Source organism: Carcharhinus amblyrhynchos, chromosome 34 (genome assembly GCF_965287045.1).
Source record: "Carcharhinus amblyrhynchos chromosome 34, sCarAmb.v2.hapA, whole genome shotgun sequence".
Lineage (NCBI taxonomy): Eukaryota > Metazoa > Chordata > Chondrichthyes > Carcharhiniformes > Carcharhinidae > Carcharhinus > Carcharhinus amblyrhynchos.
The window spans coordinates 17,984,871-18,008,141 of NC_137357.1; the positions used below are offsets into that span (position 1 = coordinate 17,984,871).

At 46.9% G+C, this 23,271-nt stretch overlaps 1 protein-coding gene across 13 annotated transcripts in view; it reads right to left on the minus strand.

Moving 5' to 3' along the window:
• Positions 1–22,815, minus strand: part of aak1b (AP2 associated kinase 1b) — a 126,077-nt gene extending 103,262 nt beyond the window's left edge. For all 13 annotated transcript variants that reach the window (XM_080217246.1, XM_080217239.1, XM_080217242.1 and 10 more), the window contains exon 1: positions 22,422–22,815. In XM_080217246.1, the coding sequence (XP_080073372.1) occupies positions 22,422–22,614 (193 nt within the window). In that variant the 5' untranslated portion in view covers positions 22,615–22,815. The remainder of the gene's footprint in view (positions 1–22,421) is intronic.
• Between the last annotated feature and the right edge of the window lie 456 nt (positions 22,816–23,271).

Sequence of the window (23,271 nt, forward strand, 5' to 3'; positions counted from 1 at the left end):
CATTATGATGGTGGCTGGTTGCACAACTCAGCAGCCTAATCCTGCTTTTTCCTCATAAACTTTGATCCCATTTGCCCCGAGTGCTCTTTCCAGCCGCCTCTTGAATTCATTCATTGTTTTCGCATCAACTACTTCCTGTGATAATGAATTCCACAGGCTCACCACTCTTTGGGTGAAGAACTGTCTCCTCACCTCCATCCTAAATGGTCCACCCTGAATCCTCAGACTGTGATCCCTGGTTCTGGAGTCCCCCACTGTCAGGAACATCCTTCCTGCATCTACCCTGTGTGGTCCTGTTATAATTTTATAAGGGTCCATGAGATCCCCTCTCATTCATCTGAATTTCAGCAAAAACAATGCTAACCTAGTCAATTTCTGCTCATACATGAATCCCGCCCTCCCCGGAATCAGCCTGGTAAACCTTTGCTGTACTCCCTCAAGACTGGAGTGCAAGGCATGTTGGTTCCACTCCCACTGCCACAGGATCTCTGCCGTTACTCTTTGGTACATTGTCTTAGCCATTCACGCTGGCATAATGGAGGCAAGAAGGAGGGAGCTTGCTAAGGTCCTCTAGAAGCAGCAAGCTTGGGTTAATGTAAACACTCTCCAGGAGTATTCGTGTTGCAATCTCCCTCTTACATGAGGGGCTGGACATTGCTCAGGACTGGAAGCCAGGGCAGTTCAGTTGATCAGAGGTGAAATGCATTGTTATGTTGAGCTGGGTAACTACAAGACTGGTGTGGGATGAGTTGTACCATACTGTTGTACAATACTCTGCAGTCAAGTAGACAAAGACAAGAGCCGAGATCCTTGAAGTCTGTGCATCTGTACCCTGTGAAGAGCCAGCAGTTATGCTGCGAAAGCAATTTGTGTTTTATTTTTGCTGCTGTCTTGCTCAGATACCATTTCTATGTTACTGTCTGGTCAAAGGTAACATCAAGATAAAAGGGGTGTTGTTACGGATTCAGTCTCTTGCTATTCTGAGATTTTGTTTGCTCAATTCAGTCTGAATCACTGACACAACTTACCTTGGTAACTCTCCAGTTCAGACCCCCGATTTGTGGATCCCCACAAGTGGAATCATTGCTCTTGTCTCCAAGGATCTAGTCAATCTGGCCTGACAGGACAGAGGTGTCACTCTTTCAGACCTTTCAATTCTGCAGTGCGTGAAGTCACTTGGCCTAACCTGATCAAAATCCAGAATGAGCACCTTTTAATCTTTGTGAATCTGCTCCGAGTTCACAAAGGAACCAGAGGTGATAAGGTGATATGAAGCAAAATGGGTACATGCAGTGAATATTCTCATGCAAGCAGATTCAATCGTGGCTTGAAAAGGGAGTTGGATAATTATCTTCCAAGAAAATTCTTGCAGAGACCTGGCAAAATGGCAGAAAGGGATGTGGCAGTGGGAATGGGACTAATTCTTGGGGATGGGTGGGTGGGAGAGAAAGAAAAGAGTGGGACTAACTCTTGCAGAAAGCCAGTGGGGGTGGAGGAGAGACGGGCGGACAGAGTGGGACTAACTTTTGCAGAAAGTCAACATGGGCACAATGGCCCAAAACAACTGATTGTGTGCTGCAACTATTCTATGATTCACTGACATAAAAGGTACAGTGTGAACAGTGAGATAATAACCAACTGCTTCACGTTGGCAAACCAGTCCAATGGGACAACGATCCTGTGAACAAAGGAAAGCTGAAAGTAAAAGCGCTTGTTTAAGAGTCAGTCAACATTCGGCATGCGGTTAATGCGTCAGTCACAAAAGTAGAACTTTGGAGTTGCTCTGTAAGTCAAACTTATAAGAACACTTCTTCCTGATCATTACTCAACTTTCTGTGCTGAAAAGATCACGGGTGTGGCCATTCTTCTGATAATGACTTCAGCAATTTTTTTTTCTTCTGCACATTCCTGGAGTCCTTCTTCCATCAGCCCCAAGTTAAACAGGTGTCAGCCACCAGATAAGAACACGGTGGCACCTATGAGACTTTGTATGAGTCAAGTATATGTGGCATTGTATTAACTGTGGCAGCAGCCTGTAAGCTTGGAGAGCCTGGTCAAGTAATGACTTTGGCTCAGCACTTCGCTATACAGCGTTGAGTCTCTATTATAAAATGCTGTGCTGACTCACTGCCTCCACGAACAGTGAAATCAGAATCAAGGCCACCTCCCCTACCATCCGTGGCTGCTGCTTCTCCTCATGTTACATGCCTAAGTGCCAAGGCCAAATGTTTGTTGAGCTTAGCAGCAACATGTGCCCATCAATTTCTACGCTATCACACGCAACACACCAGGGCACCAGCCTCATTCCATTAAAATAATTACAATTCTGCCTTCACTGACACAGGCAGACAGCAAGAAAGACTAAACAGTCCTGGTGGCTAGGTTTTCTACTGAGTAGAATAAAGCCAGGGTAAGTGAAATAACATGCACCAACCAAGCAACTATACCGAGTGAGATAACTATTTCCATATGACAAAGAGATTCAACTTGCAACTCAGCAATGACACTCAGGCTACGAACAAACTGAAACCAATTGAGACAGGAAGGTATGGAATGAAGCAATCATAGAATCCCGACAGTTCAGAATGAGGCCATTCGACCCACTGAGGCCACACTGAGCACAATCCCACCCAGGCCCTATTCCCATAACCCCACACTTTTATCCTTCTTATTCCCATGACACGAGGGGCAATTGAGCATGGTCAATCAACTTAACCCACATATCATGGGGCTGTGGGAGGAAACTGGAGAACTCAGAGGAAACCCACGCAGATATGGGGAGAACATTTAAACTCTGAACTGACAGTGACCCAAGCTGGGAATTGAACCTGGGTCCCTGGCACTGTGAGGCAGCAGTGCTAACCACTGTGCCACCTTTCAGAAGCAGAATGTGCAACAACAAACATGCACTTAGATACCATGATTAACATGGAGGATTCTCAAATCGACTTTGATACCAAGCCACCCAAGGAATATCGGGAAAGAAGTAGGAAGTTTAAAGGAGTGCTTCAGGAGTCGAGACGGAATTCCAGAGCTAGGGCCAAGGCATTTGAAGACATGGCCATCCAATGGTGCAATGTTTAAATTGTGCATGCACAGAAGGTCAGGAGCACAGGGAATTCCAGCACTGAAGGAGAGAGGAGGGGGTGAGTCACGGATGGATTTGAAAACAAGAATGACAATTGAGGCATGACTCAACCACTGACCCATGTAGGTCTACTGTGGAGAGGGTTCTGGGTGAAATGGATTTGGTACAAGTTCAGACATGGGCAGCAGATTTTGGGATGACCTTCAATGTGTGCGGAGTTTCAATGTTCTCCCCACGTCTGTGTAGTTTTCCTCCAGGTGCTCCGGTTTCCTCCCGCAGTCCAAAGATATGTGGGTTAGGTGCATTGGCCATGCTAAATTGCCCCTTAGTGTCCCAGGATGTATAGGTTAGAGGGATTAGTCAGGTAAATGGGTGGGTTTGTAGGGATGGAGCCTGGGGGTGGAATTGTTGTCGGTGCAGATTCGATAGGCCGAATGGCTTCCTCTTGCAGTGTGGAGTTTCTCTGATCTAATTTCTGCAGGATAGCCGGGGTAAGTTGGAATCCTGGTGTTCAAAGATGACAGAATCATGGAGAAGGATTTCAGCAGCCAACAAGCAGGAGCTGACACAGATTCAGACGATATCAGAGATGGAAATAGGGAGTCTTCGTGATACCACAGAGATGTGATCAGAAGCACCTCTTTCGGTCGGACACAATGTCCAGTAGCCAGAGGTTATGCTGGTGCATTACAATATCTGTGCCAGATTACATTTCAAAGCATGATGTTTACTGCTAATCCTAACAACACAATTTTTTCCAAAAGTCCAATTTCCATGTACGAAAAGGGATGATGGAAAAGAAGTCTCGGTCCCAGGCCTGGAAAGCTGATTAAAAAGGAACCTTATTCCAGATGCATAAAATATTAATTGGTTCAGGTAAAGGTCAACCCAAAACATAACATGGAATTGCAGCTGGAGAGCATGAACAAAGGAAACAAACTTCTGTGAAAAAGCACATTTGAACAGATATTGGGAAGAGGTTCTTTCTTCGAAGTAATAACCAGTCACACATGATATTGAAAACAAACACTGAGGACATGCAAAAGTCAGCATGCAAAAGTAAGGAACAGGAAACTCCAGCAGCTTTCTTTTCTCCCCAACTTATTCTGGAACACCCACATTGTTGACTTCTCTTCTCAAGCTGAATACTCCTCCCCTCCTCCCTCATGGCTGCGACAACTGGTACTTTACTTTCTAATCTTCTGAAATTGCTGGTATTTCTCTCTTTTAACACCCTTTCCTGTACTGTACCAAAGAGCACGGCCACAATACTGCTACAGGATTACAGTGGCTAGTACTGCTGCCTCACAGCACCATGGACCCGGGTTCGATTCCCAGTTTGGGCCACTGCCTGTGCACGCTGTCCTCATGTCTGCATGGGTTTCCTCTGGATGCTCCGGTTTCCTCCCACAGTCAAAAAGATGTGCGGGTTAGGGCCGTTAGCCATGCTAAATTCTCCCTCTGTGTATGCAAACAAGCGCCGGAGTGTGGCGACTAGGGGATGTTCACAATAACTTAATTCCAGTGTTAATGTAAACCTACTTGGAAACAAATAAACTTTACTTGAGAACGACACAGTGAAATGAAAAAGTGGCAGGGTCACGTGCCATCATTATTTGCCACGAGTCACAGGCAAGGATTCAGCACTCAGAGTAGAAGGGAGAGATCTCAATTACTTATTTGACTAGCTTCCCAACAGAAAATGGAGCACAAGGAATCAGGTATCATTCATTCTACATCTTCGGTTTCAGCTGCGGGTGGGCCCCTTTGCACAGGTTCCTTTCACAGCAACAGAACAGGCGGAGAGAAAAAATATCACTTGAATTTCTTCCTGCATAAATTGCCAAACAAAGCCATGGAACTATTACATGACCCCTGCCTTAACTCTTGCTGATTGGCAAATGTTTTTGTGTTTCCATGCCTTGATAATAATGAGGAATTTTAAACACCAGCTTCCTTAAACATAGGATAATTGCAACAGCATGCCAAGAATCCAGTTTCCTCTACTCCTTCCCAAGGAATTGTAAATCCTGACAGTGCCAGGAGCAAGTCACTGGGCTCCGACAGCTGTCAATCTGAAATCATTGGGCAGCTTTATTAATTTTTTTTGAGATATGTAATTTCAATCAAAAAGCCACCATCCACAATGTATAGTGGAGAGCAGCACAGTGATTGGCACTGCTGCCTCACAGCTCTGAGGACCCGGGTTCAATTCCAGCCTCAGGTCACTGTCTGTGTGGAGTTTGCACATTCTCCCCGAGTCTGCGTGGGTTTCCTTGGGTGCTCCAGTTTCCTTGCACAACTCCAAAGATGTGCGGGTTCGGTGGATTGGCTATGCTAAATTGCTTTGCTCTGAGCGGACTGGGAATGGAGGGATACAAAAGAATGGTCGAGTTGGACCAATGAGCAGCGCAGGCTTGGAGGGCAGAAGGGCCTGAGGAGTCCAGAGGTGAGTTATTCACAACAGAATTCTCAGCCTATCTTCTGCTTTCACAGCCACAGTATTTGCATGGGTAGGCGTAGTCAGTGGAAACCCCCAGAATGTTGATTATGGGCGAAACTAGTGATGGGAATCCCACTGAATATCATGGGGCAACGATTAGGTTCTCCATTATCTGGCACTTGTACAGCAGGGATGTTACTTGTCATTTATCTGCCCAAACCTGCATGCTGCATTCGGGGTCACTGGCTGAAGCAACGGAAGATGATTGGGCCAATTACATTCCCCTGAGGAACTCAGGTGACGAGAATGAGATTTGCAGTTTGTCTTCAATGATGGACACGATCAAATTCCCAGATGACAACACAGTGCCAGAAGATTGACTGAACCAGATAGACTGACTCTCAAGAGTCTGCAAAGATAGACAAGCTCAGCAACATCGAATCCGACAGCGCAGAAGGAGGCCGATCGGCCCATCAAGTCTGCACCGACCACAATCCCCTGCAGGCCCCATCCCCATAACCCCATGCATTCACTCTGCTCATCCCCCTGACACTAAGAGGCAATTTACCATAGCCAATCCACCGAACCAGCACATCTTTCAGACTGTGGGAGGAAATGGGAGCACCCAGGGGAAACCCATGCAGACACAGGGAAAACATGCAAACTCCACACAGACAATGACTCAAGCCAGGAATCAAGCCCAGGTTCCTGGCACTGTGACCAGCAGTGCTAACCACTGTGCCACCCCGCCACCCTGTACTGCTGTCATATCCCTAAGCTAGGGAGAGAAAGAAAGATACTGGATTTCATTTAGCGTTCATGTGTGGGATGTGAGGTAATGAGAGGACTTGTGGTTATTCTGGCCTCTCAGCTGACAGGCAGAACAAAAGGCACTTAGAAGAGGAAAGAAGAAGCCCCATGACATGATAACAGGCAATCCTTTCAGCAGGTAAGACCATGGGAGAGGAAGAAGAAAAGACAACAAAAACTTTGGACACCAAGCTCAGCTTCCCATGATGAAGCAGCTGCTTGTGAGCCAAGGTTTCATTTAATTATTTTCTGAAGTTTTATTTAACTCCCGTGCCACTGTGTGGCTGAGAAAGTCTTGCAGTTTGAACGCTCAAAGCTTAACAACCAATGACCCAACCTCAGCGAGGTCTGCAGGACTGGTTTTGTCAATTTTTGTCATTCAAATCTGTTTCAGGGGCATGTATACACCGGGTACATCCTGAACATCAAGTCAATATGACTTAACCATCTCCGCTAAGGAGGACCATGCTGATGGCTCAGGGACAGCAAAGTCGCGAGTCAGTTGTGGTCATGGGAAACAATGAAATTACTTAGCTTCTCTTCAGGCTGAGGACCATGCTCTCAATTAGATCAGACGCTCCCTCCGTGAAGTGGTCCCGCACACCGTCTCCAGCAGAGAGAGCAGGAGTCTGACCTTGAAACCACCGAGTGCAAGGTGCAGCAGGCCATCAATCACCCAGCCATTTCTCCCAGGAACAAAATGACTGGCTGCCTCCGAGCAGTTAATGGTTCGGCTGAGAATGCAAACTCAGTATATCAGATGCTCAAGTTAGGGCAAACTTGATGACATGGGCACATTTGAGACACTGATTTCAACTTGAATGAGTCTGCATTTTAAGGAGTAACTGAAGCTGTTTAGTGATGTTTCTGTCACCGCAATATTACAAGGAAGCAGATCTTCATCACCTCTGTTGCAATACTCGGGTATTTTAAGCCTGGTTATTTTGGCACAATTCCAGTTTTGCTTTTATTCCAGGATTGTGCAGAAGTAGACTGCAGAATTTCTATGATCGAGAGAATCTCCCCTCCCCATCATCCAATCCCAGGGTGCTTTAGCCTCCAGCTTCAATTGGGACATGACCTGAAGAGGCCATTCCTGAATTCAATCGGAGAATGATGGGGAACTCATTCTGAAGGAAGCAGCACAAAACTACACCAATTTTGTCAAAGGCACTAGCTCATGTCAAAAGCTCACAACTTGTTTTTATTGCATTCGAAGGCTTTCCATTCTGTCATATTGTGTATTTCTTCATGACAAGAGAAATCCAGGGTGCAAAACAGATGATATTCTCCCTGAACAAAACCATTGGTTTGGAAATGACTGAACCACAGGTTGTCACTTTTATAATGTGATTCAAAGTTCATTAAGATTGGAGCACATTGTTTGCAAAAGTAAAGTGGAATAAATGTAATAATTGATTGCCCGGACAATAAAAATGTGATCTTCAAAATCAGTACATGCAAGCTTTCTGATCCAAGTGATCTCAATTCCTCATTCATTTCCCCCACTATCAGAAATTGAACTGGACCTGCCATAGAAATACAATGACTACAACCATATGCCAACACTACAGTTCAGAAAACCTACCAATGCCTCGACTTTTTCAGAAGGTTAAGGAAATTTGGCACTGACTTTTACAGATGCACCACAGAAAGCATTGTTTCTGGTTGTACCACAGCTTGGTATGGGCTCCTGCTCTGCCAAGGCCACAAGGAACTACAAAAGGTCGTGAATGTAGCCCAATTCATCACCCAAACCAGCCTCCCATCCATTGACTCTGTCTACACTTCCCACTGCCTCGGCAAAGCAGCCAGCATAATTAAGTACCCCACACACCCCGGACATTCTCTCTTCCACCTTCTTCCGTTGGGAAAAAGATACAAAAATCTGAGGTCACATACCAACAGACTCAAGGACAGCTTCTTCCCTGCTGCCATCAGACTTTTGAATGGGCCGACCTCACATTAAGTTGATCATTCTCTACACCCTAGCTATGACTGTAACACGACATTCTGCACTCTCGTTTCCTAATCTACGAACAGTATGCTTTGTCTGTATAGCGCACAAGAAACAGCACTTCTCACTGCAGACCAACACATGTGACTAGAATAAATCAAATCAAATCAAAAGAGCAGGTCAGTGGCTCGGATTTCTGTCGATAGTAACACACCTCCCAACTCTGCAAATCACTATCTACAAGGCAGAAGTCAGGAATCTGATGGAATACTCTCCATTTGCTGGGATAAGTACAGCTCCACAATACTCAAGAAGCTTGACACCATTCCACTTGAAGCTTGAATGGTACTCTATCCACCACCTTCAAATTCATTCCCTGCACTACTGGCCCACAATGGTGTACCATTGCAGCAATTCACCAATACTCCTTTTACAGCACCTCTCTAATCTGTTTTTTTCACCATCCAGTAGAACCATGGCAGCAGATGCATGGGAACACCACCATCATCAAGTTGCCCTTCCAAGCCATGTACCCTCCGGACCTGGAACTATGTCGCTGGGTTCAATTTCTTTGTAGTCCCTCCCTAGCAGCATTGTAGGTGTCCCTACACCACATGGACTGCAGCGGTTCAAGAAGGCAGCTCACCACCATCTTCCCAAGAGACAAATTGGGATGGGCAACAAATGTCAGCCTCGCCAGTGACGCCCAAGACCCATGAATGGAGAAAAGAAAATTACTCGGATGACCCAAATATGCTCAATGGGTGGAATCCAAATTCCCACAAGGCCCATTTACTACTCAGCTACCCAAACCCAAGGCCTTTGTTTCAATGACAGTAAAACCCTGCACTAGCTAAGGGATCAGAATCCTGCTGCTATGATTAATGTTCTTACAAGGAGGTAGATCACATTGGTATTTGATCCTTCCTTCTATTTTTCTTCTCTCCTCAGCCTCGCCCAAAACAGCATTCACAGTGCCAGCATGTGATCCATTGAAAGGCTTTAACACCCAAAGAGACACAATGCTCACGTTGGGTGACATTTACATTCAAAGCTTTTGATGGGGTGTCAGCTTATTCAGACTCAGCTACTGGGAAGATTGAAGTGCTTGTCTGTGCGCACACACACACACACACACACACACACACACATTGTGTACAATGCTAAATTTAAACCCAACCAAAATAACTCCTTCAGCCAAACAATACTGCCAAATATATCATTCTTGTCAGGCTTTGGAGTCGGCATTTTCTGCAATCTGTCTCCATTTCATGATGTGGAGATGCCGGCGTTGGACTGGGGTAAACACAGTAAGAAGTCTGACAACACCAGGTTTAAGTCCAACCGATTTATTTGATAGTAAACTCACAAGCTTTTGAGGTTTCCCTCTTCACCTGACGAAGATGGAAACCTTGAAAGCTTGTGAGTTTACTATCAAATAAATCGGTTGGACACAAACCAGGTGTTGGCAGACTTCTTACTCCATTTCATGATGCAGCTTTAACAATTAGGTTATAACAATAGGTCGAACTCCACTTTTGGTCTCTCAGTATCTGAAATATGATCCTTCACCCTATCCTGCCCCGTCGTTTAATCTATTGCATCCTGCTATCACCAACAGTAATCAGTCATGCCTCATCAGTAGCTGTTGCCTCCTGGTTTCTCAACATTTGACAACACTGGAGTGACAAACCTCCCTCACTTGCTATGTGTGATGCACTCGAGAGCAAAGATTCATTCAACATCACTGGCTTTGGAAGTCAGTGATTGAAAGTTCCCCAGCCCTTTCACTTGAAGACAACGGTCAAACACTTCAATTTGCATGCTGGTAAGGGGCTTCCCGGACTGCAAATCACATCAATTCTGATTTGATTTGATTTATTATTGTCACATGTATTAGGGTACAGTGTAAAGTATTGTTTCTTGCATGCTATACAGCATACCATTCAAAGAGAAGGAAAAGAGAGGGTGCAGAATGCAGTGTTACAGTCAGAGCTAGGTTGTAGAGAAAGATCAAAGTTGAGGAGGAACTTCTTCACTCAAAGGGTGGTGAATCTCTGGAATTCTCTGCCCGTTGAAGTGGCGGAGGCTGCCTCGCTAAATACATTTAAGACGCGGGTAGATAGGTTTTTGATAGGCAAGGGGATTAAGGGTTATGGGGAGAGGGCGGGAAAGTGGAACTGAGCCACGACAGATCAGCCACGATCTTACTGAATGGCGGGGCAGGCTCGAAGGGCTAGATGGCCTACTCCTGCTCCTATTTCTTATGTTCTTATGTAAAAGAGATTGAATTTAAGCATTGTTAGAGAGTTTAAGAGAGTTAGAATGAAGTTTTAGAAGTATAGAACCAGAGTACAAGATAGAATTAGAACGTATGCTGGGCACATCTTGCAACAAATCACCTCGCTCCAGCGTCATCTTGGAATGGATAGCCGAGAGAGATGATAAAAGGTTTGAGGAGGTTGGAGTGGAATATTGACGACATAAGGAAAGGTGAATCAAAAATGAAAAGAACAACAATGCCAACACCTTCTGCATTTGGAAATGGAAAAGGCTTCATTTTCACCTGGCTCCTCTCAGGATATGGTCAAACTATTGGTCCACACAGTTTTTACACATCTCCGAGAATCATAGAATTCCTACAGTGCAGAAGGAGGCCATTCAACCCATTGAGTCTGCACCAACTCTCTGACACAGCATCTTACCGAGGCCCTGTTCCTGCAACCTCACGTATTTACCCTCCTAATCCCCACATCTTGACACACTGAGGGGCGATTTGGCACAGTCAATCCACCTGACCTGCACATCTTTGGACTGTGGGAGGTAACCAGAGCACCTGGAGGAAACCCATGCAGACACAGGGAGAACATGCAAACTCCACACAGACAATCACCCAAGGCCAGAATTGAAACTGGATTCCTTGTGTTGTGAGGCAGCAAGGCTCACCACTGTGCCACCCATCTCTGCCCAACATTTTCAAGGAGCCACTCTCTCAGACTGCCACAATGAACAAATAATGTTTTGATGCCGGTTGTGGGATAAATAATGGCCAGAACAGCACAAAGAATCTACCTCTTCTTCAAAACAATTCCATAGGATGCTTTGCGTCCACCTCAGAATGCAGTTGAGACCTCTCCTCTGAAAAACGGCATCTCTGACAGTGCAGCACTCCCTCAGTACTGCACTGGGATTGTTAGCTTTGGCTTTTGTTCTCAAATGCCTGCGAATCGGGAATAGGCCCTGGGTGGGATTGCAGTTGATGCAAAGTCAATGGGCCAAATGGCCTCCTTCTGCACAGTTGGGATTGTATGATTCTCTGAAGGGCCTTCAGTCCACTAACCCTTCCTTCGGAGCAGGGAGTGTTACCAACTGAAACACAGCTGACATTGCTGCTGAACCAGGATATGACAAGGTCTGATGTGAGTAAATTCTCTGCAGCACTTTGGCATTTGTTCAACACAATGCAATTCACTTGCAGCCAAGTTCAGGCCAGCAGTCTCTGGAGGAAGCATCTCTCTTGCTGTCAGAGCTAGCATCTACCCCCAAACAACACTGCATTTATATTATGTCTTTCACATTATTAGGGCATATGGTTATCTTTTTCAACACAAGAAGAAAGGATGCTGGAAAAACTCAGCAGGTCTGGCAGCACCTGTAAGGAAGGAAAGCAGAGTTCACGCTTTGAACCGTTTGGGTCTTTGTCAGAACTGAAGGAAGGGAGAATATGTTTGAGCTGTGAGAGATTGCAACAAACAGTACTAACTCCAAGAGCAAGACAGGTAAATGTACTGTGGGAGGGGAAGGTGGGATTTGCATTGAGGTAATAAATCCAAGAGTCATACATTCCCTACAGTGTAGAAGAAGGCCATTCAGCCCATCGAGTCTGCACTGACGCTCCAGCAGAACATCTTCCCCAAGCCTTGTCCCCACAACCCCATCTACTTATGGTAACCTCCTAACCTACGCATCTTGGGAGTTTTCAGGGGCAACATATGGGAAATTTTCAAAAGGAGGTTTAAGATGGAGCAGAAAAGCTGCTGAACTCCGTGTTGAGTCCTGAGGGCTGCAACATGCCCAACCTGCTGTCATTGTTATGCACTATGCAAATACAGGAGCCAACACAGCCAGCCGACATCAGCAATTTTATTTTCATTGTTCATTAATGGGACATGGGCGTCGCTGGCTGGCCAGCATTTATTGCCCATCCCTAGTTTCCCGAGGACAGTTGAGAGTCAACCACATCGCTGTGGCTCTGGAATCACATGTAGGCCAGACCAGGTAAGGACGGCAGATTTCCTTCCCTAAAGAACATTAGTGAACCAGATGGGTTTTTCCGACAATGAACAGTGGTTTCATGGTCCTCAGTAGATTCTTAACTCCAAATATCTTTTATGGAATTCAAATTCCACCAGCTACCATAGCTGGATTCGAACCCAAGTCCCCAGAACACTAGCTGAGTTTCTGGATTAATAGTCCAGCAATAATACCACTAGACCATCATCTCCCTAACATTAAATCAGTTTCTCACTGTGTTGTTTGAGAGACGAATGTCACCAGGCCTTCAGATCCCCATCTCTTTCACAATAGTACCATGCAATGTTTTCTGCCCATCTGGATTTCAGGTGATGGCTTGTCTGGAATCTGAAACACCTTTGACAGTGAAGCACTCCTTCAGTTCTGAACTGAAACACGCTGCGAGATTAAGCAAGCACTCAAGTCCTGGAGGGGGATTTCAAATTTGCCTCTGTCATGGAGACAAGGGGATGACCACAGTGTCAAACTGGCAGTCAAAGCGAGTGCTGACAAGCACGACACTTCAGCAAGCCTGGCCATCCTCATCCTTGTGTCTGATTTCTGACTTCACTTGGAAAAATGAACTGTCCCTTTTCCAGACAGAAAGATAACCTGTCCCGAGTAAACAAACTCTTTTGCAGCTGGAAGACCCCAGTTTAGATCCTGACCATTTCATCCCACACTTCATCCTGCACAATAGGTTGAAAAAGATCATTGTACACTGTGCACGTTCTTATGATGAGTTCATCAGAAAATATTTTCCCAGTGTTGTTCCCGACTCTCTAAATGACCTCCCAGTTACAATTCAATCCTTTACAAACTTCACAGTTTTCACTGGACTTCACTGCATCCTGTACAAATTTAAAACAGACGTGCCTGTATCCTACAAGTTCATCCCAATTCGCCCCCACCACAGATGCTGACTGACAGAGGAAACACACAAAGGGGCTTTGGATTAAAAGGCATTGAGCAATGTCTCGATGCAAAACAAGTTCAAGGAATTTGGGATTTATGAGAATTTGAAGGTGTCGACATGGGTTACAAACACACACCGGGAGTTGGGACCCTGAGCACTGTCCAAACATGGCGGCATGGTGGCACAGTGGTTCGCGCTGCTGCTTCACAACATTAGGGTCTCAGGTTCAATTCCAACCTTGGGTCACTGTCTGTGTGGATTTTGCACATTGTCCCCTTGTCTGCATGGGTTTCCTCTGGATGCTCGGGTTTCCTCCCACACTCCAAAGATATGTTAGGATGATTGGCCATCTAAATTGACCCTAATATCAGGGAGATTAGTAAATGCATGGGGTTATGAGAATAGGACTTGGGTGAGAACGTGATCGGTACAGACTCAATGGGTTGAAGGGTCTCTTTCGAGAGCCGGCACAATGATTAGCACTGCTGCCTCATAGCGCCAGGGATCTGGGTTCAATTCAGCCTCAGATCACTGTCTGCGGAGTTTGCATTTTCTCTCTCTTCCCTCCAGATGCTCTGGTTTCCTCCCACAGTCCAAAGACTGTGAGGATGACTGGCGATGCTCAATTGGCCCTGGTGTTCAGGAAGATTAGCAGGGTAAATGTGTGGATATGGGGGTATAGCCAGGGTGGGATTGTGGTTGGTACAAACTCAATAGGCTGAATGGCCTCCTCCTATAGTGTAGGGATTGTATGGTTAATGACAACTGCAGGATGAGAGTTGGTTGGGTTGCAGTAAACTTAGCAGAAGACACACAGTTGAGGGTGAGCAATTCCTTCAGGAGCACTCTCAGCCAAAAAATCACCTGCACCAAATAAAAATCTGCTCACATTGAGAGGGGCCAATATCAGAAACACGGCCTGGGGAAATGGAAGAGCTCAGCATGTGAAACACTAGCAGTCATTTCCATATTCGAAATGGTCCTGTTAAATCAGCCACATATGCAGCTCACCTTAGCTTACGATTTCTGCAAACTTTCAAAAAACTGCGATTTGGAAAATAAGCTTCAATTTCATTTTTTTTGTAAGACAAATACACTCTTTGAAGGAAAAGTTATCCCTTGCAAAGAGTTGGCACACATTCCTGCCACTTGTTCCCAAATCTGTTCCCAAGTCATTGACACCAATTGGTCACAACTATGGAGCAGTCCATGAGGAATAGCATCATGTCCTCGACTTTGCTCCAGACCTCCACACAAACACCACGGCCATCAAGTCAGCCACGTCGTAGTGCCCGACCAGCTTGTGTCGTAGGCCTGTTTTGGAACAGGCAATTTCGAAGGGTTACCAAACTTGCATTTTTCTTGAACCTAGAAATATAATTTTGTTCAAGGAGGAAGGCTCACGAGTAAGAACTCCTGCTGCAGACAGACACACAGAGTGCTGTGAATCTCTTTTGCATGATTGGAGAAAGGTGTCAGTCTCATCTCAGCAGGTAGTCTTGTCTCTGAGTCAGAGGGTTCAAGTCCCACTCTGGGAACTTGAGTATAAAATGTGAATTGACACTTGCGGTGCTGTTTGAGTGTAACTCCCTACCGACCTCTTTGTTGGATGGAATAGATCACACGGCACTATTTCAAGGAAGAGAGGAGGTGGGTTCTCCCCAGTGCAATAGACAATATTCATCCCTCCACCCACATCACCAAAACATATGATCTGATCATTCTCACACTGCTATTTACAAATTAGCTGCTGCAATTTTTACATTTCAACCGTGACAGCACTTCAAAAGACTGTGAAGTACTTGGGGAAGTTCTGAAAGGTTGTGAAAAATGATCCATAAATGCACATGTTTTCTCTTTCTTCATCAGAATCTGTTCACAATGAAGCAGCTCAACTGATGACAACTTCAGCATTATCATGAGTGCATTGGGTCACAGGAAGATATCGACGAGATGGTCAAATGGGCAGAGAAATGGCAGATGGCATTTAACCCTGAAAAGTGTGAGGTAATGCACTTTCAAGGAGTAATTTGATAAGCAAGTGCACGAAGAAAGGTCTGACACTCGGAAGTTCCAAAGAACAAAGGGACCTTGGTGTTGACTGCAGGTCTTTGAAGGTGGAAGGGCAGGTTAATAGGGTGGTGAAAAGGGCATATGGCACACTCGCCTTTATCAATTGGGGTATCGATCACAAAAGCAGAGAGGTCATGATGGAGTTGTATAGAACTTTGTAAGGCCAGAGCCAGAGTACTGTGTACAATTCTGGTCACCACATTACAGGAAGGACATGAACACACTGGAGAGACTGCAGAGGAGATTTACCAGGATGCTGCCTGGAATGGAACATGTAAATTATGAAGAGAAGTTGGGTAGGCTTGGGTTGTTTTCGGTGGACCAGAGAAGGCTGAGGGGGACCTGATTGAGGCATTCAAAATTATGAAGGGAATGGACAGAGTGGATAAGGAGCAGCCGTTCCTCTGAGTTGAAGGGTCGGTTATGAGAGGGCACAAGTTAAAAGTGATGAACGGGAGGTTTTCAGGATGGATTTGAGAAAAACCTTTTTCACTCAGAGGCTGGTGACAGTCTGGAATACACTGCCTGGGAGGGTGGTGGAGGCGGGATGCCTCAAATCCTTTAGAAAGGACCTGGATGAGTACTTGGCATGCCATATCATTCAAGGCAATGGGCCAAGTGCTGGCAAGTGGGATTAGGTGGGCTAGTCAGGGTGTCAGTGCAGACTTGATGGGCCAAAGGGCTCTTCTACACTGCAGTATTCTGTGATTCTCTGATCATTTGGAAACCAAAGTAAAAAGAAGAGCAGGGGAAGGGGAAAAAAAGCATCAGTCAGGTTGACAACTTTCTCATTGCTTTACTGGGAGATGCTCTGGTGGGGATGTTTGGTGAGAATATAGTAATTATGCCCCCTCCCATTCCCAGAGCAGTCAAATAACCACCAGTAATCACCACCTTTGCTGCAAGGAACCCGATCTGAGCATGACTCAATGTTAACCAGGAAAATAAAATTCTTGACAAGGCCAGTGAGCTCAAATCCCATTCACACAATAAGTATAAATCATCTTGAAGGGTCTTCACAGGCATGGCACGGATCTTTGAAAATTAGTGTCATAATGGCAAAGAGGAGGTCATTCAGCTCATGAAGTCCACAAGAGATCTCAACAGAGCAATCCAGTCACTCCCATACTCCAGTTACATCATTCCCCTTCCCCTCCACTCCAACTGACTCAAGGACAGCTGAGTGTTCCCTTCTACCATCAGACTTTTGAGTGGACCTACTTTGTGTTAAGTTGATCTTTCTCTACAGCCTAGTTATAACTGCAACACTACATTCTGCACTTTCTCATTTCATAAGAACATAAGAACATAAGAAATAGGAGCAGGAGTAGGCCATCTGGCCCTTCGAGCCTGCCCCGCCATTCAATAAGATCATGGCTGATCTGTCGTGGCTCAGTTCCACTTTCTCGCCCTCTCCCCATAACCCTTAATCCCCTCTCTTATCAAAAACCCATCAACCCGCTTCTTAAAAATATTTAGCGAGGCAGCCTCCACCACTTCAACGGGCAGAGAATTCCAGATATTCACCACCCTTTGAGTGAAGAAGTTCCTCCTCAACTCCGTTATAAACCGCCCCCCCTTTATCTTGAGGCTGTGCCCCCTAGTCCTACTGTCTTTTTTGAGCGGGAAGAGTCTCTCCACCTCTATCCTATCCATCCCATTCATCATCTTATACGTCTCAATGAGATCTCCCCTCAGTCTTCTAAACTCTAACGAGTACAAGCCTAGTTTATTCAGCCTCTCCTCATAGCTCAACCCCCTGCTTTGTCTGTGTCACGTGCAAGAAAGAATACTTTTCACTGTATACTAATACATGCGTCAATAATAAATCAAATTAAATCAAAAACCTTGCCTCGATCCCCTTTGCTTGAAGGAGAGCAACTCCAGCTTGGAAATTACCATGTGCACTAATTAAAGATATTTGCAAGACAAGGAACAATCATCAGTAACAGCCTGTTGGTAAAAATTGCTGCATCTCCATCACAAAATTTACGATAAAATGAGGATCTCAATAAAAGGGCAACAATTGTTTTCAGACCACATTTCAACAATTTTGAAATTGATACAGGTTCATCTTTAATCGTAGTCTTTAGGTCAATCAGCAATATTAATTCCATTTGTTACCACAAGTACTGCAGATCTCAGAAATCGGACCACAATTGCTGGTCAGTTATTGAAAGACAAATATTGTAAGAGCAATATTACTATGATTTTGGAGAATAATGAGTAATTATGCACTCACTAGAGCGCGATGTACAATATCTGTGTTATATTTGATCTAATTTAGATAACAACCGTAGAGATAGGAAATTCTTGCAATCCAGTTAAGATCACAGCAAGAGCTGAACCATATTGACATTTTTGGAATTGCTGCAACATTACAGCTAACATTGCTGGCTTCATCGGTATTAACTGGGTTCCTAGGTCTCAGTAATATTGCTGCTGAACCCCAGCAAGCTACGTAATGTCATGACTGCAGGATCACTCAGCAATAATCTGATGACTGCTGGATCTCAGTAACAGTACTTAGATTCCTGCAGCCGTGACAATAGAAATGGTGGACGAGCATTGGCATTGCCAGATCTGTCATGCTGAGATTGTCGGAACAGCAACAGCACTTGGATTGCACAGCCCGTATTGGAATTGCTGGGTCGACGCCACTGGGAATGCTGGATCAGGAATGTCAGATTTGCTCGACAGAGGAGACTGAAAATTCCAGATCAGCATTCAGATTGCTGGATGAACAACAGTGAGAATGCAGGACTAATATTGGGAATTGTGGATGAATAATGTTGGGAATGTTGTAACAATGACAGTTGGATTGCAGAACCAGTCTGAGGAATTCTGGATTGATGACATCGATGAGAATACGGGATGCTGTGCTAGTAGCATTCAAAATGACACACGGAATGCTCGATTAGTCCTGGGATTGCTGCTGGAACAATGTTGCGGAAGCAGGATCAGTAATTTTAGAAATGAGAGATCGGTGTTGGGATTGCTGTTCGATCAGTATTGGGAATGCCAAATTAATAATATTGCATGTGTTGGATGAGTAATCTGGGGAAATGTATGATTTGTAATATTGGGAGTGCTGGATCACTAATATTTGGAAATGCAGGGTCTGAAATATTTGGATTGGAAGATCATTAATATTGGGATTGCCGGTTCAGTTCTGGGATTGCAGGATCTACACTGGGAATGCTGGATTTGTAACACTGGGATTGCAAGACCTCCACTGGGAATGCCCACTCAAAGATATTGGAATTGCCAGATCTGTATTAGGAATTCAGGATCAATAATATCGGGAGCGCTGGATCTGAGATATTCAGGTTGCAGAATATGGCAGGGTCAGTACTGGGATTACATGATCTGAGATACTGGTAATGCAGGATCAATATTGGGAATACAATTCAGTATTGGGGATGCCGGAACTGGAACATCAGGATTTCAGGATCAATATTGGGAACGCTAGATCTGAGATATCAGGGTTCCAGGATCAAAAAATGGGAATGCAAGACCAGTCTTCGAAATGCTGGATCTGAGATATTGGGATTCCAGGATGAGATTGGGAATGCAGGTTCTGAGATATCAGGAATGCTGGATTTGGGAGATCAGGATTTCAAGATAAAATATTGGGAATATATAATCAGTAATATTGGGATTGTTGGATCAGTGTTGGGATTGCTGGATCTGAAATATCAGGATTGAAGGATCGAGGATATTGGGATTGCAGGAGGCAATGTTGGGAATGCTGGATCTGGGATATCAGAATTATAGGATCAATTTTGGAAATAGGAGACCAGTCTTCAAAATGCTGGATCTGAGATATTGGGATTCCAGGATGAGATTGGGAATTCAGGGTCTGAGATATCAAGACTGCTGGATCATTATTCGGAATGCTGAATCTGGGAGATCAGGATTGCAGAATGAGATATTGGGAATTCAGGAATTGGGATTGAAGGATCAGTATTGGGAATACAGAATCTGGGATGTCAGGATTGCAGGATGAGATGTCATGGTCAGTTTTCGGAATGCTGGATGTGGAATATGGAATATCAGGATTGCAGGTTGAGATCAACCCAGGTTGAGAAGGTTGTTAAGAAGGCAGACCGTGTGTTAGCTTTTATTGGTAGAGGGATTGAACTTCAGACCCGTGAGATCATGTTGCAACTGTACAAAACTCTGGTGCGGCCGCACTTGGAATATTGCGTACAATTCTGGTCACCACATTATAAGAAAGATGTGGAAGCGCTAGAAAGGGTGCAGAGGAGGTTTACCAGGATGTTGCCTGGTATGGTGGGAAGGTCTTATGAGGAAAGGCTGAGGGACTTGAGGTTGTTTTTGTTAGAGGTGACCAAATTGAGGCATACAAGATGATCAGAGGGTGAGATTGGGTGGACAGTGAGAGCCTTTTTCCTCGGATGCTGATGGCTAACACGAGGGTACAGAGCTTTAAATTGAGGAGTGATAATTATAGGATGGATGTCAGAGGTCGGTTCTTTACTCAGAGAGTAGTAAGGGTGTGGAGTGCCCTGCCTGCAGCAGTTGTGGACATCGAGGGCCGAAGGGCCTGTATTGCGCCGTAATGTTCTATGTTCTATATTGGGAATGCCAGTTCAGTGTGGGGAATGGTGGGGATCAGTGTAGGAAAGCAGTATCAGGGTTGGGATTGCTGGGGATCAGGGATGGGAAGGCTGGGGATCCAGGATGGGAAGGCCAGGAATCAGTGTTGGGAATGCAGAATCAGGGTCGGCAACGCCGGGGATCAGGGTCAGGAATCACTTCCAGGAATGCTAGGAACCAGGGTCAGGAATGCCAGGGATCAGTATTGGGAATACCAGGGATCAGTATCAGGAATGCCAGGGATCAGTGTTGGGAATCAGTTCCAGGAATGCTCGGAACCAGGGTCAGGAAGGCCGGGGGTCAGGATCGGAAATGCCGGGGATCAGGATAGAAAATGTTGGATCAGGGTTGGGATTGCTAGGGGCCAGTGTTGGGAATGCTGTGAATCAGTGTTGGGAATGCCAGGGATCAATGTTGGGAATAATGGAGATCAGGGAAGGGAATGCTGTAGATTAGTGTTGGGAATGCCAGGTTCAGCGATGGGAATGCCAGGAATCAGGGTCGGGAATGCTGGGGATCAGTGTTGGGATTGCTGTGGATCGGTGTTGGGAGTGCCAGGGATCAGGGTTGGGAACGCTGAACCCATGTAGGAAATGCCAGATTGGTGATGGGAATGTTGGGTCAGTGCCAGGAATGCTGGGGATCAGGGTCTGGGATGCCAGATTGGTGATGGGAACGTTAGATCAGTGCTGAGAATGCCGGGGATCAGGGTCAGGGTTGCTAGGCATCAGGAATGGGGACGCCAAGGATCAACGATGGGAATGCCGGGCATCAGCGTTGGGAAGGCTGGAGTTCAGCGCTGGGAATGCCGGGGATAAATACTGGGAATACTGGGCATCAGTGTTGGGAATTCCCGGGATCAGGGCCGGGAGCGCCGGAGAACAGGGTCGGGAATGTTTGAAATGCCAGGGATCAGCGTTGGGAATGTTGGGGATCAGCGTAGGGAATGTTTGAAATGTTGGGGATCAGCGTTGAGAAGGTTTGAAATGTTGGGGATCAGCGTTGAGAATGTTTGAAATGTTGGGGATCAGCGTTGGGAATGCCGGGGTTCAGGGTTGGGAATGCCGGGGATCAGGGTTGGGAATGCCGGGGATCAGGGTTGGGAATGCCGGGGATCAGGGTTGGGAATGCCGGGGATCAGGGTTGGGAATGCCGGGGATCAGGGTTAAGGATGCCGGGGATCAGGGTTAAGGATGCCGGGGATCAGGGTTAAGGATGCCGGGGATCAGGGTTAAGGATGCCGGGGATCAGGGTTAAGGATGCCGGGGATCAGGGTTAAGGATGCCGGGGATCAGGGTTAAGGATGCCGGGGATCAGGGTTAAGGATGCCGGGGATCAGGGTTAAGGATGCCGGGGATCAGGGTTAAGGATGCCGGGGATCAGGGTTAAGGATGCCGGGGATCAGGGTTAAGGATGCCGGGGATCAGTGTTCGGGATCAGTGTTGGGAATGCCAGGGATCAGTGTTCGGGATCAGTGTTGGGAATGCCAGGGATCAGTGTTCGGGATCAGTGTCGGGAACGTCGGGGATCAGGGCTGAAGAATGTCGGGGATCAGGGCTGAAGAATGTCGGGGATCAGGGCTGAAGAATGTCGGGGATCAGGGCTGAAGAATGTCGGGGATCAGGGCTGAAGAATGTCGGGGATCAGGGCTGAAGAATGTCGGGGATCAGGGCTGAAGAATGACGGGGATCAGGGCTGAAGAATGACGGGGATCAGGGCTGAAGAATGACGGGGATCAGGGTTGAAGAATGACGGGGATCAGGGTTGAGAATGCCGGGGATCAAGGTTGAGAATATTTGGAATCAGTGTTGGGAATGTTTGGGATCAGTGCTGGGAATGCCGGGGATCAAGGTTGAGAATGTTTGGGATCAGTGTTGGGAATGCCGGGGATCAGGGTTGGGAATGCCGGGGATCAGGGTTGGGAATGCCGGGGATCAGGGTTGGGAATGCCGGGGATCAGGGTTGGGAATGCCGGGGATCAGGGTTGGGAATGCCGGGGATCAGGGTTGGGAATGCCGGGGATCAGGGTTGGGAATGCCGGGGATCAGGGTTGGGAATGCCGGGGATCAGGGTTGGGAATGCCGGGGATCAGGGTTGGGAATGCCGGGGATCAGGGTTGGGAATGCCGGGGATCAGGGTTGGGAATGCCGGGGTCACTGCGGCCCAGCTCCCCCTCTCTCTCCCTCCATCCCTCCCCGGGTAAATGACCGCACCTCACCTTCAGCCACCACCTCCTCCACGGTGACCTGCTGGCGGCCCACGCTGAAGACGCGGCCGATGAAGCCGCTGCCGGGGCACAAGCCGCCGCCTCCGCCGCTGCCCCCTCCTCCGCCTCCTCCTCCGCCGCCGCCGCCTCCTCCCCCGGAGCCGGAGCCCACCGCCTCCCGCCGCGAGTCAAAGAATTTCTTCATCGCTCCTGCTGCCCGCCCGCAAGGGGACGACGATAGACCGAGACTGAATGCTGGGCCGAGCCGGAGCCGGGCCCAGCCGGGACGGCGAAGGGGAAGGGAAGGGACGAGAGCGGGGCGGACCAGGCCGGCTTCCGCGCCGTTAATCCCGACATGAAAGGGAAAAAAAAAACCCAGGCCGGACCCGAAGAGCCGGGCACCGGCGCGCCGCGACCCCGGATGCGCAGCGCACCGGAAGCGACCTTCCGCCGCCAACGCACCAGCCGCGGCCTGACGGGAATTGTAGTTCGCGGAGTGGCTGCGTGTCGTCACTCTGCCCGGCCGGCGGACTACCAATCCCAGCGAACTTCGCGGCTCCCCGCGCCTGCTCAGTGGCCAGCCTGGACTACGAGTCCCGGCATGCATTGCCGGCTGTCCGCTCTGGGCGTCGACGGTTTCTCCTCAGAGAGAGACGAAAGGTTAGAGACTCGGAGTTTCAATTACCGCTCAAATAAATACATTTGGACACACACGTATTATATATAATGTATCAAACCTGCTGAGAAATAATTTTTGATTGGCTTGAGTGGGGTTCGATTTCCAAACTCCGAGTTTCGGGGGCTAGTATGGAGGCTTCGGGCCGAAGGACAGATTTCCAGTGCAAGGAGTTTGAGTGGTGAC